A 26,186-nucleotide genomic window follows, 5' to 3' on the forward strand; every position below is an offset into this window, starting at 1 on the left:
TCAGAGAAGCCAGGTTAGGACCCCGAGTGCGAATCGTGGCCAGAAGTGAGCGCCAAGTCCCGCCTTCAACAGCAGGCTCCCAGCACCCTCCCCAGCAGAGTCCGCCGGCGACTCCCCACACCAGCCGCCACAGTGGAGAGCACCGCGTCTACGCGTCTGTGCGTGCCCGCCCCCTCGCCCGGCCCCGCCTCGCCGCCGCCCCGCCGCCCCGCCTCCCCGCCAGGGTCGCTTTGCCGCCCAGCCACTTCACAGAAAAGGTTCCGGGCCTGGCGAGCTCCGCCCTGGCCTCGTGCAACCCCCGCTGTCGCGTAAGCATGGAGGGTGAGAGTACGTCAGCGGTGCTCTCGGGCTTCGTGCTGGGCGCGCTGTCCTTCCAGCACCTCAATACGGACTCGGACTCGGTGAGCTGAGGGGCGGGGCGGGATCCAGTGTCTCCTCGGAGAGGTGCCCTGCCGGCGCCTTCAACCGCCCGCGAGCTCCCTGGCGGCCGCCGCAGCGCTGACCTCAGCCCTCCCTACTCTGCCTTCTCCGCTCCCGGGAGGCGTAAGATGTGCCTCCTGCCCGCTAGGTCTTTTCCAGGATTAGTCTCCTTTTAAAAAAAATTATTTTCAATTGAATTTATTGGGGTGACAGTTAATAAAATTATGTAGATCATCTGTACATTGTATTGTATGTTCACCACCCCAAGCCATGTCTACTTCCATCACCATTTATACCCCGCTATACCCTCTTCCGCCTCCCTTCACCCCCTTAGCCTGCCCTCTTCTGAGCAGTGTTTGTCTCCGTGCTCCTATTCCAGTGACCCACACGCGCTCCCATTTCTTTCAACAGCCCCCTTTTCTTTTTCACCTTGGTTGTGAAAGGCTAGAAAATTCACAGCATTAGCCCGCTACGGCCAGAAGGTTGACGGTTCGCTTTCCGTTTCTTCTAACTACCGTCAGTACTTCCAAAGACAACTGAATTTTTTTTTTTTTTTTATGCAGAGCAGCTACTGTGCAGTTTGTTGAAGTGGTAGGGCGGTTAAAGGAATAAGAGATTACATCCAGTGACTGGGGGAAAATCTTAGTGGATGAAAAAGCTTAGTTTGGTATCGGATTTCTGACTTTTGCATTAGTATTAAGTTTATTAAATTGTAAGTCTTCAGCGAGTTCCTTTTCTGATGCTTATGATTTAAACATTTATGCTCAAATATTAGATATTTAAATGCTTATTTTATACTAATTGTCTAGGTTCAAATTCTCTGGATAAAGCAGTGAAGTAATTTTTTAAATACAGTGCCTACTTTTAAAAACATGTATTTTTATGAAATTAAACAGTGTAAAACTTTGAGCCCAAGAAGTAGTACCTTAGAGTGTTTAATAACTTGCTAATACCATACTGAACAAACTCTAGTAATTTCTTAAATAACCTTGTAGATTACACCTAGAAAAGAGCAAATACATGACAATTTTAAATGTATGTAGCTGTAGAAATTATTTTGGGAAGCCTTATTGTAAACAAACAGAATGGGTCCTGTAGCATAAAACTTAGACCCTGGAAAGTACCATAATGTTAGGCCTTTGTCTCTCAGATCTTTTTCCTATAGTCTTGAAAGGTGATTTTCTAGATAGTTATACTTGCACTGTTCCTGCGTCCTTTCCCAGGATTTGTCTAGAGTGCAGAGTTCTGGATTGTTCCCCTTTTTGTCTAGTAAACACTCACCTTGTGGAACCATCCCTTTTGTGCTCTTCTTTAGTGAAATGAGGTGGGAGGCATTCTTAATTATAAAGAAGACAAAATCTTTCTTGTCTGTCAAACACAACGGGTCTTTAAATATGCCAAGAGAAATAACAGAATTTCCAAAACTCAAAAGAAATCACCACTGTTGTGGGAAAAATGTGTGTATCTTTTAAAGAATCAGGGCTCTCAGCTCCCCTTTTAGAAAGCAGACTCTGGTGGTGAATTTCAAATCTTTAATATCTTGCATGATTTTTAATCTAGAAGCATTGATCGTTGAGTCTTTCATAGCTCAGAAGCCTCCACTGGTTCCCAGAAGTCTATGCCATTAATTCAGAGTTCTTGGCTAATCATTTGGGATGTTCCATTATTGGAGTTATTCCTATCTATGATTTCCTTACAAGTGGGAGCCTTCAGGTCCAAGGCAAACTGCTCTGCTCTTAGATCCTCAGGTATTGTGTCCTCGTTTCTGGAGTTAAGGCTTTCATGCTTCCAAATGTGCTGAAGTCACAGTAGTTTACAGTCTCTTCTCATTTTTATCTGACTGTACACACTTCCCTGCTAAACTGGAAGTGCACCTGGTATTTTCTGTGCCCCCAAGCTGGAAGCAAATAATGTATACATTGTTAAATACCAGTACTTAAGATATTGGTTAGTTAAGTGACTGAATGGTAATTCTATCAGTATGTTCCATATATTTAATGCTTATTTTTATCCATAGGAAGGTTTTCTCCTTGGGGAAGTGAAAGGGGAAGCCAAGAATAGCATTACTGATTCCCAAATGGATGATGTTGAAGTTATTTATACAATAGGTGAGTCACTTATTTCTGTGTCTCCTATTTTTGATGGTGTATGCTGAAAGAGATCAGCGTAAATTACTTTTAAATTGATAAGAAAAAAGATACAAAATTTGAAAAGTATATTTTAAAAGAATGTATTGCCCTCATTTCTCAATTAAAATTATGGCAATGGCCTAGTCTAAAGCGGGAAATAATAGGGGACATAAGCAGCTAAGATTATTGTGGGGAAGCAGGGATGAAATAGCTCCTGCATATATTCAAGTGGCAGGAACATGGCCAAGCAAAAAGGAATAGGAACCAATATTCAAAATGAATAAAAAAGGTAAAAGCTTGGACAAAAATGTTAAATACTACAGAAAAGTTGGCAGATGAGAACTGAAAAAACTTAGTCACTACAGATATAAAAACCTTATGTAATTTCTGGAGTGTAATGGGGGAAAAAAAAACAAACTGCAAGAGTTTGAGGAATAAGTGGTGAAGCAGCTGTCATTGGTAGCAGCTGTTTTTTTTCAGGGGAAAAAGAGCTTTAAAATATGTAGGAGTTTTCCCATTAACATACACAGTTTTTTCTTTTGATCCTCACCAGAGATAAATTTCTGGGGTTTTTTTGTTTGCTTGTTTGTTTCTTTTAGAGAGAGAGAGGAAAGGGGAGAAAGAAAGGGAAACAGAAACATCGATATGAGAGAGAAACAGATTGGTTGCCTCCCATACATGCCCTGACCAGGTGTCCAACCTACGACCTCGGTCTGTGCCCTGACAAGGAATCAAACCCTCAACCTCCTGATGTACAGGACAGTGCTCCAACAAACTGAGCCACATGGCCAGGGCTGATTAACATATACAGTTTTTTAAAACATTTTGTAAATCAAAACTGGTGTAGTTTATTAGAAATTCGGCATCATGACATTATACTGTGTCATGACCATTTTCCCATGTTAAACTCTTCTCAAAATACCATTTTTTTCAAAAAATTTTTTATGTTTTAAGTACGTTTTATTGATTATGCTATTACAGTGGTCCCTTTTTTTTCTTCTCTTTATCCTCTCTGTCCTGAACCCCACTCCCACCAGCATTCCCCCACCCCTTGGTTCATGTCCATGGGTTGTGCATATAAGTTCTTTGGCATCATTTCCTATACTATTCTTAACCTCCTCCTGTCTCTTTTGTATCTACTATTTATGCTGCTTATTCCCTGTATCTTTTCCCCCATTCTCCCCCTTTCACCTCCCTGCTGATAACCGTCCTTGTGGTCTCCATTTCTGTGATTCTGTTCCTGTTCTAGTTGTTTGCTCAGTTTGTATTTGTTTCAAGTTCAACTGTTGATAGTTGTGAGTTTGTTGTCATTTTGCTGTTCATAGTTTTGATCTTCTTTTATTAGATAAGTCCCTTCAACATTTTATATAATAAGGGTTGATGATGAACTCCTTTAACTTGACATTATCTGGGAAGCACTTTCTCTGCCCTTCCATTCTAAGTGACAGCTTTGCTGGATAGAGTAACCTTGGCTGTAGGTCCTCACCTTTCATGACTTTGGATACTTCCTTCCAGCCCCTTCTTGCCTGCAAGATTTCTTTTGAGAAATCAGCTGATAGTCTTACTGGGACTTTGTAGGTAACTGTCTCCTTTTCTTTTGCTGCTTTTAAGATTCCTTAACTTTAATCTTGGGCAATGTAATTATGATGTGTCTTGGTGTATTCCTCCTCAGGTCCGATTTCTTTGGGACTCTGAACTTCCTGGAAGTCTATTTCCTTTGCCAGATTGAGAAAGTTTTCCTTCATTATTTGTTCAAATAAGTTTTCAGTTTCTTGCTCTTCCTCTTCTCCTTCTGGCATCCCTGTGATTTGGATGTTAGAATGTTTAAAGTCATCCCAGAGGTTCCTAAGCCTCTTGTCATTTTTTTACATTCTTGTTTCTTCATTCTGTTCTGGTTAAATGTTTATTTCTTCCTTTTGTTCCAAATTGTTGATTTGAGTCCCAGTTTCTTTCCTTTCACTGTTGATTCCCTTATATTTTTCTTTATTTCACTTTGCCTTCACTCCTTCCTCTATTTTGCATCCATGCTTAGTCTTTTCTGTGAGCATCCTGATTACCAGTGATTTGAACTCTGCATCTGATAGGTTGGCTGTCTCCTCATTGCTTAGTTCTTTTTCTAGTCTTGATGTGTTCCTTCATTTCAGTCATATTTTGTCTCGTTGCATCTGTTTTGTTTAAGGGGTAGAGCCTTAGGTATTTGCCAGTGCAGGGCAATAACTTCTCTGCATTGTGGTTCTCTCTGTGGAGGAGGAGTCAAAAGGGGACCATGCCACTTGCTTGGCTCTTGTCTGCTTTCAGTCACTTCTTCCGCTACCCAAGCAAACTGGGTCCTGCTGGTATGATTCTCAGGTGGGTTTGTTTGCGTACATTCTGGGATCCCATGGGCCCCTCCAGTGGATTCTCTTGTGAGGCTGGGAGTTTCTCCCGCTGGGGCAACCCCCACAGGTTTTTACAGTCAGAGATTTTGAGGCTTTATTTCCCTATGCTGGAACCCTGGGGTGGGCAGTCTCTCTTGCTCCCCAGTTGTTCCTCCTGGCTTATCCCACTCTCAAATGTCAGACGGCCCCATCCTCCAGCTGCTCCCTCACCTGCCCCGTCCTCTGCTCTGCTGCTTGTCCTCTCCACTCCTCCTACCAGTCTGGATGAATGTTTCTTCTTTAAATCCTTGGTTGTTGGAATTTCATACAGTTCTATTTTCTGGCAGTTTTGGTTGTCTTTTGTTTTTAATTGGTTGTTGCCCTTTTGGTTGTGGGAGGAGGCAAAGTATACCTACCTACATCTCCATCTTGGCTGGAAGTCCTAAATATTATTTTTTTATAACTGCATTGTATTCTCTATGGCTTTACTCTTATGGCACTATGTAATTTCAGCAGTCCTTTAAATAAATAATCAAAGTTATTTCCAATTTTTTAGTATCATAAATTATACTACCCGGAACATCTTTGTACATGTCTATTATAGATATTTTCCTGGGAATGTGATTATAATGTCAAAGGGTATGCACATTTTTAAGGTTCTTGACCTGTACTCACAAATTGCTCTCTAGAAAGAAAGATGTCAGTTTATATTAAAACTATTCATGTTATTTTGTTTGTCACTTTAAAAGGTTAAAAATGGAAGTACATATATGTAAACTAATGTATATAAATGTGGTGTATATGTGTAAAGGAAATGTATAAAGTAAATTTAAACTCTTACTAGTCTCTTCTGTGGCAGCTACTGTTGGTTTCATGAGTATTATTTTTACTCATTAACAATACACGTAACACACGTGTGTGTATTATTTTTATTTACACAAATGGGATTGTGTAAATGATAAAAATCTCCAAGATGTCATTAGTGCATTACAGTATCAGTGTGTATAGTCTGCCATTCTTTCTAATGGCTTCTGAATCCCATTGTATGGATGTACCATAACTTATTTAAATAGTTGTGAATGACACTCTACTTTTTCGTTAATACAAAGCAGTAAAATAGTGGACATTTTATTGTGCATATATTTTGTGCCCTTGAATATATCTCAAAGTCTAGTAGACCATTGCCATTTGGAAAAGTAATGCCATCTTAGACTTCTCCACAATATGTAAAAGTGCCTGGGTCCCCATAATTTTGCCACCATTAATTATTATCAAGTCTTTTAATCTTTGCCAGTTTGATAAGTGAAAAAAAATAATTGTTTTAATTTGTATTTCTTAATTACAAATGAGATTAAGAGCTTATGTATTTGACCTTTTGGCAGGCCTTTTTCTTTTGATTGGCATGCTATTCAGATTATCTAACATATTTTGAGGAGTCTAACTAAGCAATCATTTATTGAGCAACTTAACTGTTCAAGGAACAGTGCTTAGCTTTAATGCGTCAGGCAAGTGCTATAGAAACACTTAAATATTTGTTCAGATTATTTTAAAATGTTAGGTTACTTTAAAAAAAATGATTTTAATTTATTTTTAGAGAGCAGGGAAGGGAGTGAGAAAAAGAGGTAGGGAAGCAGAAATATCGATGCAAGAGAGAGAAATATCAATTGATTTCCTTCTACATGCCCCCACTGGGGACCGACCCTGCAACGCAAGCATGTTCTCTGACCAGGAATCAAACTGGCAACGTTTTGGTTTGTGGGATGACCCCCAGTCAATTGTGCCACACCAGCCAGTGCAAAATGTTAAGTTACTTTAAGACACATGGTAACAGATAAAATCCAAGATACACAAATTACTACATTGCTTTGGTTAATGAGATTGTCATTTTATTATGTTCTCTTATCTGTACCAGAGAATGTTTGACTATTAACAGTTACAACGATTGTTTCTGTTCAGTGTTTTTTCGGGTAGAGGGATTTATCTAGGGGTAGCATACATTTGCTAGAAGAAAAATGTCTAACGAGGATGATCACTTTTCCTATTTAGATTTATTTTTATTGGTGAGAATAAAACTCACCTCTTAATAAGATGTTTTGGCTCTGGCAAGGTAGTTCAGTTTGTTAAAGCATTGGCCCAGTACACCAAGGTTTGTTAGATCCTGGGTCAGGGCACAGGTAAGAAAGAACCATTGAGGCCCTGGCCAGGTAGTTCAGCTAATTAGAGCATTGTCCCAATATGCCAAGGTGATGGGTTCAATCCCTGGTCACGGTACATATGAGAAATCAAACAATCAATGCATAAATGAGTATAGCAACAAATCAGTGTTTTACTCCCTCTCACTCTGTCCCTCCCTCTGTCCCTTCATCTCTCTCTCTCTCTCTCTCAAATCAATAAATTAAAAAAAATAATTTAAGAATCAACCAATGAATGCATGAATGGGTGGGACAACAAATCAGTGTTTCTCTCTCTCAAATCAATTTTTAAGAAAAAAGATTTTGGGGTTTTTTTTCTTGATAGTTTGTAGTTAACATTAACAAGCCCTTTGTGAAACAACTACTTGGAATAACAAAAAGCAATCCCATTAACAGCTGTTTTTATCAATAGGGTAAAATTAGAGCATAACCCTTTTTAGAATTCAAATGAAAATATAGCAGCTTTGAAATTATCTTTTGTGTTGTTACTAATATCATTTAGAAGGAATAAACCACTCTAGTTAGGAGTGAGGCTCTTTGAATATTGGCCCTACCACTAGTTTGGGAGAGCCATTTAAGCTCTCTGCCTCTTATCTCATCTTTAAAATGAAAGGAATGATTACACCTGTCTCATAGGTTCCTTGTGAGGTTTAAATGAGATAATGGTAAAAAGTGCTTCTTGGCATAAGGTATTCAACATGTTATTCAAGTGACAATTAATGTAATCATAAATAAATCGTAACTAAAAATTCTTTTTTCCAGACATTCAGAAATATATTCCATGTTATCAGCTTTTTAGGTGAGTAGTAAGAGCAAGTAAATAATGCACTGTGAAAATTACTCTCTGCAAGTGAAGTTATTTTTAAAACTAACAAAGTATCATTGTTGTACATGGTGGTACTGATTAAAATGAAAATATTTTTAAAAAATACATGAATAGTCACTTGTTCATTTCAACCCTGTAGATTAGTTCATTCTCTGTATTTTTTGAAAAATTTTATTTAATAATTTTTATTTTTTAAAGACTTTATTTATTTTTAGAGAGGGGGGAAAGAAGGGAGAGAAAATTCAATGTGTGGTTGCCTCTCACATGCCCTCAGCTGGGGACCTGGCCTGCAACCCAGGCATGTGCCCAGACTGTGAATCAAACTAGCAACCTTTTGGTTCACAGGCTGGCACTCAGTCCACCAAGCTACACCAGCCTGGGCCATTCTCTATACTTAACGTGTTTGCTTTAACTGGTCTTCATTGCCTCTCCCAGTACCAGTTTACCTTGAGAATTGCTTTTCCTCCTCACACGCACTCACCTCATTGCATATTATAAACTTAGTGACACATTCCATACATTAACAAAAAAGCAGGCCTTTTTTCCTACCTTTTTATTCCAGTTTATCATCTGTTTCCTCACTTACATTTTTTAATGTGATCTTTTGTCTGTTAAGCAGTTAATTTCTTTAACCTGCTTCCTATTGCTTTTCTAGGATGAAAACTTGTCCTCTTAGTCCTACAGATAGTAGTAGTACTATTAGCTCCTAATATAGGCTGTGATATTTTTAAAAACTTTTTATTGAGGTATGTTGCATAAATATAGAAAAATACACAAATGAATTTTCATAAAGCACATACCTATAACCACAACCTGGTATAGCTTTAACAAAATAGCTTTATGATTTATATAAGCCATACATGAAAAATAAGGATTATCTTATAGTCACACTGTATGTACTCATCAGTAAGGTTGTATGAGAGTTGCAGTGGAACATGTTTAAGGTGAGAATAATTTATGGTAGGGGATGATGGAATTAAAGGCTTAGTATAGTCTTAAACTGCTGTACCAAAAAGAGATACAGCTCCTATAGTGCCTTATGTACAGTGACACACAAAAATATTTCTGGAATGACTAAGGTATTCTTGGTGGAGACACATTAAAAACCAGTAAATCCCCAAAGGTTGTGGGTTCAATTCTCGGTCAGGTCACATACCTAGGTTGTGGGTTCAGTCCCCAGTCAGGCTGCGTACAGAAGGCAGCCAATCGATGTTTCTGTCTCACATTGATGTTTCTTTCTTTCTCTCTTGCCCTGCCTCTCTCCCTCCCTCTTCCTCCCCCCTTCCACTCTCTCTAAAAGCAATGAAAGAAAAAGGTCCTCAGATGAGGATTAAAAAAAAAACAACAAACAAATTAAGAAGAAAAAGTTAAAAGTGATTCATATCTCCTAGTAACTACCATAATTAGACCAACTTAATGGAGTTCTGGAGCTGAGAAAACTATCCGATCCATTGATGAGAAACATGCCTGAAAGGCATAAGGAGAACCACCTGAAATGGCTCTCATTCAAAAAAGTTTATCATACATCTTATTTTCCCTTAACAACAAAATAATAAGTCTAAAAAGCTTGTGATGTAACCAGTGCCAAAGAACTGGTTAATAGTAGAGCAAAAACTAGAAGAATCAGGATTTCTTGAGTTCTAATCCAATATTGTACCACACTGTTTTTTCCTTGTTTTAAATTATATAAGTGAACATGTAAAAAACAGTCTTCTGATACCATACTTCTTAGACTCCAAGTTGGATAAGCTTTAGCATCCAGTTATATGTTCTGTCACATCTGGGCAACAAAGTTATGGCCCCATGGCCTGTTCTTTATATGGCACTCTATCTATGAATAGTCAACATATTAATGGTTGTTAAAGCAAACAACAACAAAAAAAACCAGGAATATGCAACAGAGATTGTGTGTCCAGCAAAAGCTAACATATTTATACTCTGGCCATTAGCAGAAAGTTTGCCAACCCTGCTCTATACATTGCTTCTCACAATTTTCCATTGAAATATACTGGTTCACCTGAGGAATCTGGGAGAAGTTCTTGGAAAACAGGCTATTAAAGCCTAAAATTTAGTCACTTAAAAGGAAAAAGAAAAAACATGCAATTTAACATGAATTCTGCACAATACATGATGGAGCAAAAGTAGATTTACAGTTTTGAGTATACAAAAGTTTATTCTTGTACTATTTTTTATTAATTAGTATTATTTTCCCTATTAACAACTGTAAACCTACTTTTGCCCAACCCTGTATACCTATTTCTATTTTAAAATGCCCCTCTTCCCAAAAATGTCACATAAAATCAGTGCTAGCATAGATAAGATGTACACTGTTATCCTACTTTTTCTTGTATACTGGGGTGTATTGCAATATGTCCCACTTAGAGACGCTCAGAAGGGGACCATCCTAGAGAAATACAGGAATAAACTCTTGTATTTAGAAATTTCATTTTGGAATAATAAATAGTAAAATAGGAGGATCTGTTTGATTAACTGAATAGTTCCTTTTGATAGGTGGAACACTTTATTTGTCTCTTTTCCCATTAAAAAATTTTAAGTAAGCTTTTGTAAGTTAAAAAGAAAAAATATAGCCCTGGCTGGCTAGCTTAGTGGGTTTGAGTGTTGTCTTATACACCAAAAGAAGGCAACCTGATTGATGTTTCTGTCTCATGTTGATGTCTCTCTCTCTTTCAAAATCAATAAACATATCATCGGATGAGTATTTAAAAAAGAGAAAAACACATATTGCCTGTAAGGATATACAGGGTACAGCACAAATAACATCCCTTTGTTATTACAAAAATTTTTATTACAAAATCATAAACATGTAATTCTATAACATAACAATATCACACTCAAGCATATCATATGATATTTTAGGTGAAATATTCAAATTAAAACTATAAATTATTACACCCCTATTGTTACCTTACAATCACACTCAAGCAGGCGTTACTTCTGCCGGACCCTGTATCTTCAGTTCTATATAACAAGGTTTTTGGGGGTATTTTTTTTCTTATTTAAGATTTTATTTATTTATTTTTAGAGAAAGGGGAAGGGAGGGAGAAAGAGGGAAAGAAACTTCAATGTGTGATCGCCTCTCATGCATCCTTCTACTGGGGACCTGGCCCACAACCCAGGCATGTGCCCTGACTGGGACTCAAACCAGCGACCACTTGGTTCACAGGTCAGCACTCAGTCCACTGAGCCACACCAGCGAGGGCTAACTTTTTTACTGTACAGGTTAGAAATACCATTAAAAGCCTGTTACAATGACTATTATTTGTATAGGATTTTGCATAACAGTTATTGCACCATCATAGAAAAGAATATTGTTTATCTTGGTGAATGTTAATAGGAGGAAAATACTACTTGCATTCCGTTATTATTGGAAGCGATAGAAGGCTGAAAGTAAATGCTTTAGAATCTTTTAGAATTATTTTTTAATTCTCCCTACATCTTTGACGTTCCAACTACAGAGCAAAGACCACTAAACTAAATCAGTACCTTTCTCCCCTTACCGCCTCCACCCCCTGCCAAAAAAACCACAATACCAAACAACTGCTGAAACGCTTCTCTTAATTTAATGCAAGAATTGCTTTTGGAATTAGCAATAAATAGTCTTTTTGTTATTGTGCCTCATTAAACATTTTACACATTTTCACATGTATCAGTATAGTTTTTAAAGTTTTAATAAGTAAATTATGAATGAATTTTGAACTGGTTATATGAACTTATAGATACTCGTATTAATGATTTGTTTTGTTTTTTAAAAAATGTGGTGTGCAAACTTACCTCTTGAAGTTACTCCACTCCTTTTCCTGTTCCATTGCTTATGGACCTCATATTCTATCACTTTAAGTCTGTTAGTTTGAGAACTTTCTCTAATATTTATTTAGAACGTCATCTGACAGGCCGGGGATGGATTTTGGTTGGGTAGTTAGGTTAGGAATAGCTAAAATTAAAGGTGCTAACAAAATCATTCACGTTTTTAGCTCATTTGAAATGCCTTTAATTTTCGCTTTTACAGCTTTTATAATTCTTCTGGTGAATTAAATGAGCAAGCACTGAAGAGAATACTGTCAAATGTTAAAAAGGTATTCCCTGATTAACCTTGCCTTTTTTATCGTAAGTAAAATTTTCAGTTCCTAAAAACATGTAATACATTGACAGAACTTTTAAGCAGCATGTTTCTTCACAATATTCTATAACACAGGTAAGCCTTGTTTTTTCTAGAAATTAAAAGAGGCTAATCTGAAATCAAAACTAGTCATAAAAAGTATCAATCTTGTTGTTATCCTTCCCTTGACTATCCTAATAAATATTGATCTCTTCCTCTTCTACTGTCCCACCATACCCCCTTCCCAGTACCATTTATTCTAGGACTTAATCCATTACTGTTTTTTGTGTAGCTGCAATTACTAGTTTTTATATTTTAGGGACAATTTTCTGTGTAACACCTAATTTGAAGCCTCCATAGCATATTTGGTATTCAGTTAAAACTTGATGAATGATCAAAAGAGATTTTTTTTTCTAAATATGAAATTATTTCTGGGTCCTATTTTTCTCTTAAAATTTTTTGATCCCTGAGTTCAAAATAAAAGTAAATTCAGTAGAAGTAGTTCCTTTCAAAAAATATCCTGTGGTGAAAATGCTTGGGCTTTCCCCTAATTATATTTGGGTGGTATTTAAAAAGATACCTGTAGCCCTGGCTGGTGTGGCTCAGTGGACTTCGAGTACTGGGCTGCAAACCAAAAAGGTTGCCAGTTTGATTCCTGGTCAGGGCACATGGCTTTGCTTGCAGGCCAGGTCCCCACTTGGGGGCGTGCAAGAGGCAAATGATCAATTTCTCACATACATCGATGTTTCTCTCCTCTTTCAACCTTCTTCTATATCTAAAAATAAAATTTTAAAAAATGTATTTGTAAAAATATTAGCTTTTTTAAAAGTAATTTTAATGTCCTCAATTTAAAAGAGCAAATATATAATTTAGTTGCTGGAACTGTCACAGAGAGATCTCTAAGCAAAGTGCTTGTTTTTCTTTTTTTTATAATTACTAAGTTTTCAGTAAATGAAATTTATTTTTTTAGTTTTTAAAAATAAAGTTTTAATAATACTAAAGACACATTTCTTTAGCATGGTAGAGTTTACAAAATCCCAGCTTTGTGGGATAGATGATATCATTCCCATATAAATTTCAGTTTTAAAAGCTGTTGGGTTCAGCTTACTTAGCAAGCCAAGTATCCATATAAGAAATTAACTTGTTTTCATTGACATTGTCTTAATTTAAACTTTGACTAACGATGAAGATTTTAAGATAGCAAATGCCATAAAAGAAATTAATCTCTGTGAATAAAATTGGCCCTGGCTAGGTAGGTCAGTTGGTTGGAGCATCATTTGATACACCAAGGTGGTGGGTTTGATGCCCAGTCAAGGGCACATAAAAGAAGCAACCAATGAATGCATAAAAAAGTAGAACAACAAGTCAATGTTTCTCTCTCTCTCTTCCTCTGTCTCTGTCTCTCTTCCCCTCCCCCTCCTAAAAAGTCAATTAATTAAAAAATAATAATTAAAAGAAATAGAGAATAAAATTTAGTCCTGAAATTGAATGGAAAGTAATTTCACTGCAAGACAGTTTGCATACTATATCAAGTGTAAAGTGTATTTTTTAGTGTAAGTTTTGCTTACATATACTCAAAATATTGCTAAATATTGTCATTTTTTAAAGCTGTCAATCTTATTGCTTAATTATGACAGTAAGACACAATAATTGTAACCATTAAGGTATACACCTGATATTTTTTTCTATATTTCCTTTCAGGATGTGGTGGGTTGGTACAAATTCCGACGCCATTCAGACCAGATCATGACTTTTAGAGAGAGACTACTTCACAAAAACTTACAGAAGCATCTTTCAAGCGGGGAACTTGTTTTTCTGCTATTAACACCAAGTATAATAACAGAAAGCTGCTCTACTCATCGACTGGAGCATGCCTTATATAAACCTCAGAAAGGGTAAATGTTTGGCCAGTCACTGGTTATCCTCAGCTAAGAGAAAAATATACCCAATATTTTTATAACACCTTTTGTAGCTTACCCAAGTGTTTTCATACATTGTTGCATTAGATTGTCATATAAAGGCTCTGAAGTCTGTCTTACCATCTGTTTTTTATAGATGGGAAAATGAAGGTCAGATAAGGAAATTAGGAGCTCAGTATGGAATGTTGACTTGTTTCTGGCACTGAGGGTTTGCTGTTATTTAACATAAGGTGGAAAAAAATTGTGCTTTAGATATTGGTTGTTGAAGGATATAATGTAGAACTTGAACCTAGGTACTTGAACAGCTTTTCTATAACCTTTACAAGGATGCAAAGTAGTTCTTTTAAGATTTTTTTTATTTTTAGAGAGAAAGGAGTGGGGAAGGGAGGGAAAAAGAGAGGGAGAGAAACATCCATGTGCAAGAGAAACATTGATCAGGTGCCTGTCCCACGCCCCCAACTGGGGACCTGGCCCACAACCCAGGCATGTGTTCTGTACAGGAATTGAACCGGCAGCCTTTTAGTTTGCAGGCCAGGGCTCAGTTCACTGAGCCACACCAGCAAGGATGAAGGTAGTTCTTGATGAAACACAAAAATGAGTTAACAGGGACTCTCCAAAGGTTATATAAACAACATTTTCATGGAATATGAGAATTAAGAATATCAAAGTTAATTTCATTATTCATAGAAGATAGGATAAATCGCAACAATATAGCCTTATTTGGGGGGGGCAGTAGCAAATTACTTTATTTGAAGGAATAGTACAAAAGAAGGACATAAGTGGATGGTTTGGTACAAGTTGTAGAAAATGTAAAGTTAACTCCAATATGCAAGTACTGCTTTGGTGGCCAGGGAAATCACTCCAGTGGCTGTGGGAAGACAGCCTATTGCTTAGCTCTCTTTACTGTCTCCCAGGGTGTGCTTGTTAAAGAGATCCTATGCCATGCCAGATTCAGGGGCCCCCAACCTGCACAAATTATTTATGTGGTCACCCAATTCTTTGATGTATTTCACCTGCTCATCCAGGTAGTGAGTCTCAAAGAAGTCACACAAAAGACAGTCACTTTTTTCACAGAGAGATCTCTAAGCAAAGTGCTTGACAACTGACCTACCTAGACAGTTTGTGCAAGTCCAGTAGTGGCTGAGTCACATTCGTTTTCAAGTGCAGTGCTCACTCTATTGCATTCAGGCCATTCTCCCAGTCATTATGGTCTGGTTTCTTGATATTCTGAAGGAAGATTTGGCCACCTCGTTGGTTCTGCCGCTTCATCGGTTTCTCAGCGTATTCCCTCATCTTGTGAGAATGGTGAAGAAAATACTTGGCAAAGTTCTTTAAAGCCACATGATCATGGTCAAATTAGTAAGACATGGACAGGTAGATGGAGGAAGCATAGAGCTCTAGGTTGATCTGGCAATTGATGGTGGTCCCTGAGTCCTCGTGGTAGTTGGGCTAATTTTAACTGATAAGCCATAAAAGTATTTTTTTAATGTAGTTATTTTACACTATATATATTTCACAACTTTTAAAAGCCATTTTCCTCAAGTCAGTAAATTCTATCTTGGCTAAGTAGTAAGGAATGGGATTTTTTTGTTTTTTAATCTTGTAGGAGAAAGGTGGTCTATATTAAGTAGATGCTAATCTTTCACTTTATTCTGTTTATATTTTAATATTTTATTTCCTCAGACTTTTTCATAGGATACCTTTAGTGGTGGCCAACCTGGGCATGTCTGAACAACTAGGTTATAAAACTGTTTCAGGTTCCTGTATGTCCACTGGTTTTAGCCGAGCAGTAAAAACACACAGGTGAGATTCCTCACTGGCTTCCCCACTAAACTTTCTCCTCTTCCCTTACTGAAATTTTTGTTACACAACAGCAGAATATAAATGAAAGGAAAGTTGACTAATGACTGCATCACTCAAACTAGACTGTTTTTACTTTTTCCATATTGCCTTCTATTTATAAAATATATAGAGGGGGGGTTGTTGCATATCTTAAAATTATTTCTAAGAATAAGTAGGTAGCCTCAGGATAATAATTTTCTAAGGCAGCAGTTCATATTTAAAGGAATGAAATTAGACTAGATAATGAAGACAAAAAATGAAGCCTTTGCAAGACTCACACATACTATAGGCTTCAAAGTTATACATTTTTGTGATCTTAAGGGAATAATTTTCAGAAATAACACTGATACTATAGGATACTTCTAGAGTATAAGCTTTATGAGAAACTTTGTGTTCCCATAGTGCTTAACAGTGTCTTATAGAAATTAAATGCCACATTTCATTGATTCTAAGATGTACAGTTTTAAATTTACCTCAAATTGGTATGTTTTAATAACCATATATCTTAGCACTTTTTTTCATGGTTTACAAAATAATACTTCCTCTTTCATTCAGTGATGCCTTAAAAGTCAGTAAAATATGATTGTAATTCTTCCATAGCTCAACTATAGGTAAGTTTTTCATCGTGTCATTTAATGAATCCTGTACACTTACCTGAGGAACTGGTAATTTTTTACAGCCCTGAATTTTTTAAAGAAGATGGATCTTTAAAAGAGGTACACAAGATAAATGAAATGTATGCTTCTTTACAAGAGGAATTAAAGGTAAGTTAACTTACCCAGCACTTAAAGACCACTTCTAGAGTTCATAATAAATTGATCACTGAAATTTTTTAGGGCTATCCTGATATTTGATTAGGTTTATATTTTAGTTTAGTTTAGCTTCAGTCACAAAGACCTCAATCTCAGTGGCCTACAAATACAAAGGTATGTCTCACATTGTTTTGGCTCCAACTTTGCTCCTGTTCTAAATGTCATCTTAAATCTGAAACCAGAAAAGTTGGTGTTCATGTTGCCTGTCACTACCAGAACCAATGAGCAGAGAGAAGGATTGAATCTTTATGGGTGCTTTGTTCAGATGCCAGTGATCTGAGAAGATGGAGGGTTATGTACCCTAAAAATCATCTTAACATCTCATCTCAAGCTGACCTTTTTCTGAGAAGGGAAGGGTAGGTATGTCAGGGGTTGGGAAAAATGTTAATCTGATGAAAGTTGCAGTCCAGCAGCAATTTTCCTAGTACTTCTTTAGCTGCTGATCAACAGTTCTTTATCTGCATCAGAGATGTTCCCTCCCTGGAACCCCATCTCAGATACCATCTGGGGTACAAAGGTTGAATTGCTTGTCGACCTCCTGGAGTGACGTAGCTCATGAATTCTAGTTCCTGGAATAACAGCTTTCCAGTGCATTAATCACTTAAGCCTATCAACTATGACTAAGACTGAAGGAGCCGGACTTATGTGGGACATGCTCTTCTCATGAAAAAGGGAAAAGAGCAAGAAAGCTGGTGGAAATTCACAAGAGCTCTTAAAACTGCTCAGAGCTGGCATGCCACTTCCACTCATATTTCATTGGTCAGAGGACATCACATGACAATAGACAGGGACATATAATAAGCAAATATTTGGGAGCAAAACAGTATCACGCTACTTAACTTTCTTACTTTGGCCATTGAGGTCCTTTGAGTAGACAAAAAGGTGGGATTAGACAAGCCAGAGATCTGTTGGGCCTAAGAATAAAGGGGAGGGAGTACCTGAAAAAGGAGGGAAAGGATATAAGAAGAGCTTTAGACTGCAGGGCAAGAAAAGTTTCAGCCAGGCTGATGGGAAATCTTTGAGCAAAACTGTTCTGTAGGAATGAACTTGTAATAATACCCGCAATGTACTCAGTCATTGACTAAGAGCAGCCTAGGGAAAACATGGACATAGTACTGGACCCAAAAGTATGGCAGCGGCTGCCAGTCAACTATGCCTCCTCCAGATGGAGATCTGAGTAATATATTTCATGGCACCATACTCATCAATATAGTGCACTAAGAGAAATGGCATTAGTACTATTTACACACTAATATGAATGATAATACAGGAAATAGAGAAACTTTCAGAATTCTCACCATTGTAACATAACTATTTCCATTTTGCCATATTCTGCAGTTTTTCCCTAATATATGAATGCTTTTATATAGTTGACAGTGATGGGGGCACATAAATGTGTCATGACTTAAGTACAGCTTGAGCTAAAATAGGGAATGTAGAGAGGTATGTTACAGGAACTGTAGGGAGAAAGCAGCTCAGTTTCAGGAAGAATTGGAACGAGGAGCTAGAATATCCTCACAGCCTTCTCTCCCTCTGTGTCTGCACATTGGTTTCCTTCCTATTTTCTACACATCTTTGTTTATTCATCCACTGGCTGACCAGAGAATGGCTAACCCACAACTGCATTTAGATCTCTTCTATTCAAGAGATTAGAGTTTCCTGATTTGCTATACATTATCTCTGCTTGGTTAAGCTAGGGTGAAGTTGGTTGAAGGGGTTATTTGTGAACCCTTATGGCAGGGTGAACAAGTTCATAAGTAGGCTGAGCAGACAGCTCTAAAGGTATATACTCAAATTGGCTATAACAACTTTTTACCCTATAATTGGAAAGTAATTACTTTTGATTATTATACTAAGAAACATTTTATATTATTATATTATTTATATTTTATTTATATCCCAAAATGAAATGAGTCAAAGGGTATTAGTACTTCAAACTGATGACACATGAGGCTAGTCTACTTTTCAAAAGTAGTTTCTTTTACAGGAATTATTAAATTCCTGTATAAAAATTCTTCCATACCAGTAAAATGTAGTCTCTTCTCTTTAATGTGAAATGTTCGCAGTAGCTATGCACCTCTCAAAATAGTATAGTGCTTTTTGTTTCAAACCAAGTTAAATATTTATGTGTATTATCAAGGAAATAACTGGTATGATAAAGCTGTTGTATAAATGGGAAGTTAGTATAGCTGGAAAACAGTAAAGTTTTAATTTAGCAAAATTAAAGTTTTTATAAAAGCAAATAATATTCGTTATTATGTACCATGAAGTATTTTATTTGCGAACCCGGCTGTAGTACACAACTTGGAATTTTATCTATACACTTAAATTATTTTACTTTGCAGAGTATATGCAAAAAAGTAGAACACAGTGAGGAAGCAGTAGAAAAACTACTAAAGGATGTAAACAGTTTAAAACAAGAAATTAAAAAAAGGAAACAAGCACAGATTCAAGCAGCACGTAAGTAAAAAGTTTACACATCACTACTTTCTGTGCCTAAAAAAGATTCTGATTTGAATTATAGATGAGCCAGCTGCATTGAATTTGTCCACCTTAAGATTAAAAGTATTTGTTTTGTTAAGCGAGCAAAATAGAACCAGAGACATAGAAATAAAGAACAAACTGACAGTGACCAGAGGGGAGGAGGATAAGAGGGAAGGGGAAGGGTCCTCAAGGAACATGTATGAAGGACACATGGATAAAGACAATGGGGGTGGGGGGGTGAGAGGCTGTGAAAGAGGATTGAATGTGGGAGGTAGGGGTGGGTAGGGTGGGGGAGAGTAATAGGGGGGAAATGGGGACAACTGAAGAATTTTTAAAAAAGTAATTGTTAATTCTCTGAAATCCCCCTGAACAAAGAACACTATAGCTATACTCTATTGTCGATATTAGAAAATTTAACTATACTGTTTTCTTAGAATATTATGACATATAAATTATAATTTGGGATCATGCAAGTTATTTTTCTCAGGTTAGATAATTTAATAAAACTGTTAGTGTTGTTAACTCAACTTAATTACAACAAATAGGTAGTTGTAAAATCTTTGTAGAACTATTGTATGTTGAATTGGTATTTTATTTTGTTTAGGGGAGAAGAATGTCCAAAAAGACCCTCAGGAGAACATTTTTCTTTGTCAAGCTTTACGGACCTTTTTTCCGGATCGTGAATTTCTTCATTCATGTGTTATCTCCGTGAGAAACAGGCATATTTCTGAAAGTAGCTGCAATACCAACCACCAACTCAATGTGGTAGACAACCTGACCCTAATGGTAGAATACACTGACATTCCTGAAGCTAGTCCAGCTAGTAGTGCTCGGCAAATGATGAAGCGCAAAGCTTTAGATATAGATGAAAGATGGCAGTTCAAGAAGTCACGGCTGTTAGAGATACAGAACCAACCATCTAAAACAGATACTGATAGTAGTAACCAAGAAAAAGCATCCACAAGCAGCCCAGAAATAGATGAAGAGATTGAGAAAATGAAGGATTCTGATGAATATCCACAGTCTCCTACATTTTGATCCTTTTATGCCAAAAGATTTTGATTGGCTGAAGGGTAAAGCCAAATATTTCTATTGTTTTTGCTATGTATAGCTGTTTGCAGTCATACATAAATTTCTAGTGCAATTATTTTATAAAGTACTTTAAAAACCAAAACCTTTTTTGTACCTTTTACTAAACTGTTGAGAGGAAGTTTAAATAGTTTTTAAACTTGTACAGCATTCTTTAGAATTCGGAAAGTTAATATGAATATTTTTTTCTAAACTCATTGCAATTCCAAGTCAAGTTATGATAAATAGTATATTATGAGTAGGGTTGCCAGATAAAATTCTGGACACCATACAAAACTAGCGACATACTTATATTTAAAAATTATTCATTGTTTACCTGAAATTCAAATTTAATTGTATGTCGTGTATTTTTACTTGCTAAATCTGGCAGTTCTAATTATTCCACGACAGTAATGCAGCACAAATAGTTTGGGCTGTACTTGGTGTACCTGTATTTGCTAGTTAGAAAATGTCCCTGAGCAATTTCAAGTCCACATCCTGTCACATGGAAATTTCACATTATACAAGCATTCTACTTTCCTGTACACCCGTATCTCTAAAATTCCACGTATAAGATAGAACCTGGACCTTAGTAAAATTCTAATACAGGTCATCCCTTCCATATTTAATATCCCATTATCAGCAGTCTATTGTTGTATAGGCTATTTGTAGTACATATGTGACACTGTACAGTACCAATTTTATTCGTGTGTGTGTAAATATAATGAGTATTAACATTTCAAACAACCTCGTTTTATTTTAATGAAGATCCACTGGTATGAATAGGAAGCGCCTCACTTTATTCCTAAAACTTTTTCTTCATGAGATTTTATATTATTAAGAGCTAAAAACAATATAGTCTGATAAGGTTTACTTTAGCCTAGTGATTTTCTAAAGGTTATTAAATTTTATAGTTTGAGTCGTCAACCATTTATTTTAAAATAAGTTTATTGATGATAACTTTATACATTTTACTCCCGATATTTGATATTACAAACTTTAGGGTCTTTGAGATACACAGGATCCTTGTATGTAACTGGCATAAACCCTGTAAAGAGAGAATTAAAGTTCTTCACCAAAGAAAATAGGCAAAATTTTGATTAGCTCAAATCATTTTTTCAGATGCTCTTACCCATTATTTGAGCTCTCTTAATTGCTTTTGTGATCTCTTTTTGTTTCTTCCCACAAAGACCTATAAAAGAAAGTGCTTCCTTATTCATTAAAAAATACCAATATTCAAAATGCGTAACAATTGTCTAAGTAAAGGAAAGGTTGGAAGATCTGTAAAGAGCCAGATAGTAAGTATCTTTAGCTTTGTGGGCAATACATGACAGAGAAGTCTCTCATAACTTCTCAACTCTACTCTTTTAGTACATAAAGCAGCCAGCTATGGACACTACGTAGACTAAGCTATTCACAAAAATAAGTGGCAGATCCAATTTGGCCTATGGGAAATAGGCCCCTGTTTATAAATAATCGTCTAGATGTAATCATAGTATACTCCAAAATACCAACACAACTTTTTAAGCCCAGGTTTTCTACATGTTGTCAGCTTACCTTTGAGTATAAGAAGACATGTAAAATAATACTCCTTTTGGACTAAGATGCTTTATTAAATAGTAAGGTTTCTAACTGATTTATAGCACTATTTGAAAATTTGCCAGTTTTCTTAAATAACAAAAATATAAGTTAACTGTAAGACAAAATAAAATACCTGTTATGTGCCTTCCATGAATGCATCCAGTAAATGGAGAAATAAACTGAGACAAAAGCTGTTTGAGTTTTATTTGGAGAGGAAAAAAAAATTTACATCAATACATTTGTTATTCAACCTTGACTGTGTACATTTCAGAAAGCATACCTCATGTCTCCAAGTTATGTAAAGGTTATTAATATAAATTTCAGACAAATGTCATAAAATATGAAAATACTGAATTATGCTCATTCTATTAATAGGTCATGTTTGTAAATAACTAACATAATTAATTACTAAAGTTAACATCTCTTACCCAGTCTGTTCAAAAAAGTCTGTACAACAGATTAATGGGCATATTCTTGCAGTGCTAAAGCTGTTTTCTTGACTTCTTTACAGATACTTTTCTAAAAAACTACTGCTTACAACGAAGTACTAAACATTTCATCTGTCATGATAGGCGGTCACATAATACCAGACTACAGTGAAATCTTTATGAGATATAGGTGTATCAGGTAATTTGCTATAATTACCTTTCATTAAATTCTTCAGCACATCCCAGGATCCAGGCACTGTTCTTGGCACTATGCATTATCCTCCTAACAATGCTGCATTTTAAAACCTCAGTTTTTCTCCCTATAAGGCAGCTACTGCTTTATACTATTGTCAATATACTTAATTCCACCATCATTCTGTAACCAGATTTGCCACTTAACTTGCTGAGAGCTGTACAACAGATAAAATTGTATTTGAAGCAGTGATGGTGGTGGTGAGGTACAGAGGTCATCAGCTTCACCAGAGGAGCTTTTTCCAAACTACTCACTTCTACCAACTGAGAATTACCATAGTGACCTAATACTAGAATTAAAGAAGATTCCTTATCCATAGAAATATAACCAGATTTGAAATTAAGATGTTGCTAAAACAGTTGCCCCTGCACAAAGCTTGTTATAAAACTTGATTCTCTTTAAGACTAATAAAGAAGCAAAATCCTACAATGAAGTATAGTGAAGTAAAACCAGACCTTACCTGTACATTCTTATAATCTACACGTTTTCCACACAAGACACATTTTTTAAGAGGCTCCTTATAAGGATTTTCCATTGGAATGGGCTAGGATAAAAGGAAAAAACCTGTTGATAAGGTTTAACATGTTAAACTTGAATCTAAAAAAAACTAAACCTTAAGGCTACCACATCCAAATCTATCCAAAGGATTAGTTCTGTCTTACTGTGTAAAGGAATAAATACAACATTTTGGCTTGTAAAAGAAAACAAGTACTTCTGAAAAGGAGTCACCATTTTAAAGATTTCACTGTGTTTGTCCATGTTTTGTGCAAGTTCTTTATTTTGTTTTAGTTTGGCTAAGGAGGAAGTAAGTCATGGAGGGTTCTAGGATAAAATACAATCTTCAGAGAAAAAAGCGTTTATGGGAAAAAAAAAATCAAATCTGTGCCAAGTGATTCTCGTTTTGCCCAGATTGTAGGTGACTAAAAATTCTTTTTTTTTTAAATTGATTTTTAAAGACAGAAACACATCAATTTGCTGTTCCACCCATTGATACATTCATTGGTTGCTTTTTCTATGTGCCCACTTACGCAACCTTGGTGTATCAAGATGACGCTCTAACCAACTGAGCTACCAGGCCAGAGCTAAAAGTTCTTAGATTTAAATTTTAAAAATCTTACCGCACAACAGATATCATATTTAATCATTAAGTTAGTATAATTCCTAAATCTATACCCATACTTCTCTATTAGATGGTTTATCACTATTTTTGTTACAAAAAGACATTGAGCTCTGGCTGGTGTGGCTCAGTGGATTGCGTGCCAGCCTGAGAACCAAAAGGCTGCTGGTTCGAGTCCCAGTCAGGGCACATGCCTGGGTTGTGGGCCCAGTCCCTAGTTGGGGGCATGGGAGAGACAATCAATTGACATGTCTCTTGCACATCGATGTTTCTCTCCCTCTCTTCCTCCCTCCCTGCCCTCTACAAATAAATAAATAAATCTTAAAAAAATAAAAAGAAACAACCCAATGGCTTACTATACGGTCCTTTGACTACAATTTTATGGTCTCCAGACTTTATAAGTGTCAGCTTTTGTTTTTTCCTTCTTTACCACTGCCTCCCTTTCTCATAATGCCTCCCTCCTACAATGAGTATAAGGCATCTCCAGTCTAGAGATTCTTAATCTAGAAATGCCTTTGAGGTCCTTGAACCCCTGTAGTGGGATGTACAATTTCAAATGAGTGGGACTGTGTGCCTTTTTCTGAAAGAGCCTATAGCTTTCATTAGCGACTCAGCAAGGGTTATAACCTAAAAAGGTGCTCTAGTAATTCCTTTCTTGAAGTATGGTGTGATTGAATAACCAAGAGAGAAGCTCAAAAGACTAGAGTTCTTTTGTTTTTTTCTCAAATCTTCAAACTTTCTTAATCCAATTTATACTCATCTCATGTGTAATGACTGACTATAATCCTTCCCTACACTGTACTAAGTGCTTTGTATGGTCTAAGTAGTGTCAAATTATCTTTGCAAGTAGCAAGAAAACCTATATTGCCCAAGTCCAGTTCCTAGTACTTAAAATCCATAAAAATGCATCTACAGGATGGAAGAAACTGTATTTAATGTACACCTATGAAACTTTAATTTTGATCCCTCATTTATTAAGACACCCTCCCACCCAAAAGTGATGAATGGGACAAAGATAAAAGTTGAAATGGGGAAGAGAGCCAACCTGTACATAAGCTTTTGTACAATGCTTTTGTTGAACTATCTGCAATTATTCCATCCACCCACAACCTTTATTAATTTCCAAAGCACATATCCTTAAATTTAAGATCTAGAAAGAAAAACATGTTACTACAGAAGCTATCCTTCTTGCTAGGAATCTAGGAATTCTCTCCAAAACTCTAGTGACTACTCAGCAATAAACTACAACTTTCAAACTCAGACTAATGATTATTGTTTTGTCCTCCAGCTGAATTCTATTCAAATAGCTAAAATATAAGAATTTGGTCATATTTGCAAATGTCTTATAAAAAAGAAAAAGAATTCTTACCAGATCCTCATTGCTGGTTACCTGTTGATACTGTGAACAACTTCTTAGCACTGCAACTAAACAGAAACAGCAACAAATTGATTTTATGGAATAAGATGAATCAGGGGACATAAAATTAAGGACACCTGAATATAAATGGCAAATTTATATTCATTATACACACAATGATTGGATAAAAACCTTTAGATTTGACGCAGAGTAAGACAATATGGATGTATCTTCCAGGGCTTTGGAAAAAAGGCATATACCCATTTCCTAACTCATACAATCTTTTGTGTGCTCTCTTCCGATATTTATTTTCCCTTAACTCCATGGTTAGAAACAGACTTTTAATGCAAATAATTAGGGGAGAACCAAGAAAATGGCACTGTCATACTAAAGGGAAAATGAGTAACGAACCCCTGCAAAGGGGAGCTAATTATTGATACAGAAACACACAGAAGATAAAGTGCAGAAATGATAGACTCGAGGGCCTGTGTTACAATTTCGCCCTAATTTGGGACCTCCAACATCTGGAATTTGCTGCCGGATGACTCTTGAAAATGTTCCTTCCTTACCAAGTTTACCTGGAGATCTTAGGCAAATCCCTGCCTCTTTTTTAATAATCACTCCATCACTCTCCTCGTATGTTTAAAAAAGCAAAAAACTAGAAAACATCTCATTTCCCTTAAGCTTTAAAATACTAGTCATGGGCCATTACAGATTCCCACCTATCTTGGAGAGACTCTTACATCGCCTGGAAACCGGCGTCGCTTAGATAGCATAGCAGTGGCGACTCTATTGGCCTAATTCGGGCTAAGACAACGGCTGCAGTGCTACATGGAGCATAGGATACGGAGCATAGGATACGGAGACTTTACCGGCGTGAGTCCCGGGATTTGGGAGGCTGACAGCGGCCTTTAAGAAGTGCGTCAACTTTTTCCTCCCTAGACCACTGCAAACAGCCACCATACAGGCCATGGTTCCTCGACCCTCCTCTTCCTTTCGTTTCTAAATCGTCCTCACAGGTCCCTTCCGGTGCTCTTCCGGGGCTAGCCTGAGGACTCCGGTCAAAGGTTCCGCGAGCAGACACCGGGGACTCGAAAAAAGAGTTTTCAATGCGTTTGCGCAGCCCCTATACGTGCCCACTCTCAGCGCACCGCAAGCTCGCGACACTTATGATTGGACGAAAAGGAGGCGCGCTGCTACGCCTGTGCCTCCGCTTCCGGCCCGAGAACAATTCATTTGTGGTCTTTGACCAAGGTGGGTGGAGAGAGTAGCGACCTTTCCCGC

General features: G+C 36.9%; 2 protein-coding genes and 1 pseudogene across 3 annotated transcripts; 1 reads left to right on the forward strand and 2 right to left on the reverse strand.

The window, feature by feature from the left end:
• Nucleotides 1-214: 214 nt before the first annotated feature.
• Nucleotides 215-21,942, forward strand: ABRAXAS1 (abraxas 1, BRCA1 A complex subunit). 2 transcript variants are annotated; one of them, XM_054591797.1, is made up of 9 exons: nt 215-401; nt 2,438-2,528; nt 7,861-7,897; nt 11,952-12,018; nt 13,743-13,936; nt 15,644-15,763; nt 16,482-16,566; nt 18,960-19,074; nt 19,703-21,942. In XM_054591797.1, the coding sequence occupies exons 1-9, from the start codon at nt 315-317 to the stop codon at nt 20,134-20,136; spliced, it is 1,230 nt and encodes a 409-aa protein (XP_054447772.1). In that variant the 5' UTR covers nt 215-314; the 3' UTR covers nt 20,137-21,942. The 2 variants fall into 2 exon arrangements, with proteins under 2 accessions (XP_054447772.1, XP_054447773.1); XM_054591798.1 differs by lacking the exons at nt 215-401; nt 7,861-7,897 and having other exon boundaries at nt 2,487-2,528.
• On the reverse strand, nt 14,851-15,409 carry LOC129085221 (ferritin heavy chain-like; annotated as a pseudogene).
• Nucleotides 21,097-25,919, reverse strand: MRPS18C (mitochondrial ribosomal protein S18C). Its single transcript, XM_054591799.1, has 6 exons — nt 25,775-25,919; nt 24,915-24,970; nt 22,889-22,972; nt 21,881-21,938; nt 21,299-21,358; nt 21,097-21,214 (listed from the first exon to the last, which is right to left on the reverse strand). Exons 1-6 carry the CDS (start codon nt 25,872-25,874, stop codon nt 21,138-21,140), a joined length of 435 nt encoding a protein of 144 aa, XP_054447774.1. The 5' UTR covers nt 25,875-25,919; the 3' UTR covers nt 21,097-21,137.
• Nucleotides 25,920-26,186: the final 267 nt, after the last annotated feature.

This window comes from Pteronotus mesoamericanus, unplaced genomic scaffold (assembly GCF_021234165.1).
Source record: "Pteronotus mesoamericanus isolate MK-2021 breed Mesoamerican mustached bat unplaced genomic scaffold, CSHL_Meso_final scaffold_232, whole genome shotgun sequence".
NCBI classification, from domain to species: Eukaryota; Metazoa; Chordata; class Mammalia; order Chiroptera; family Mormoopidae; genus Pteronotus; species Pteronotus mesoamericanus.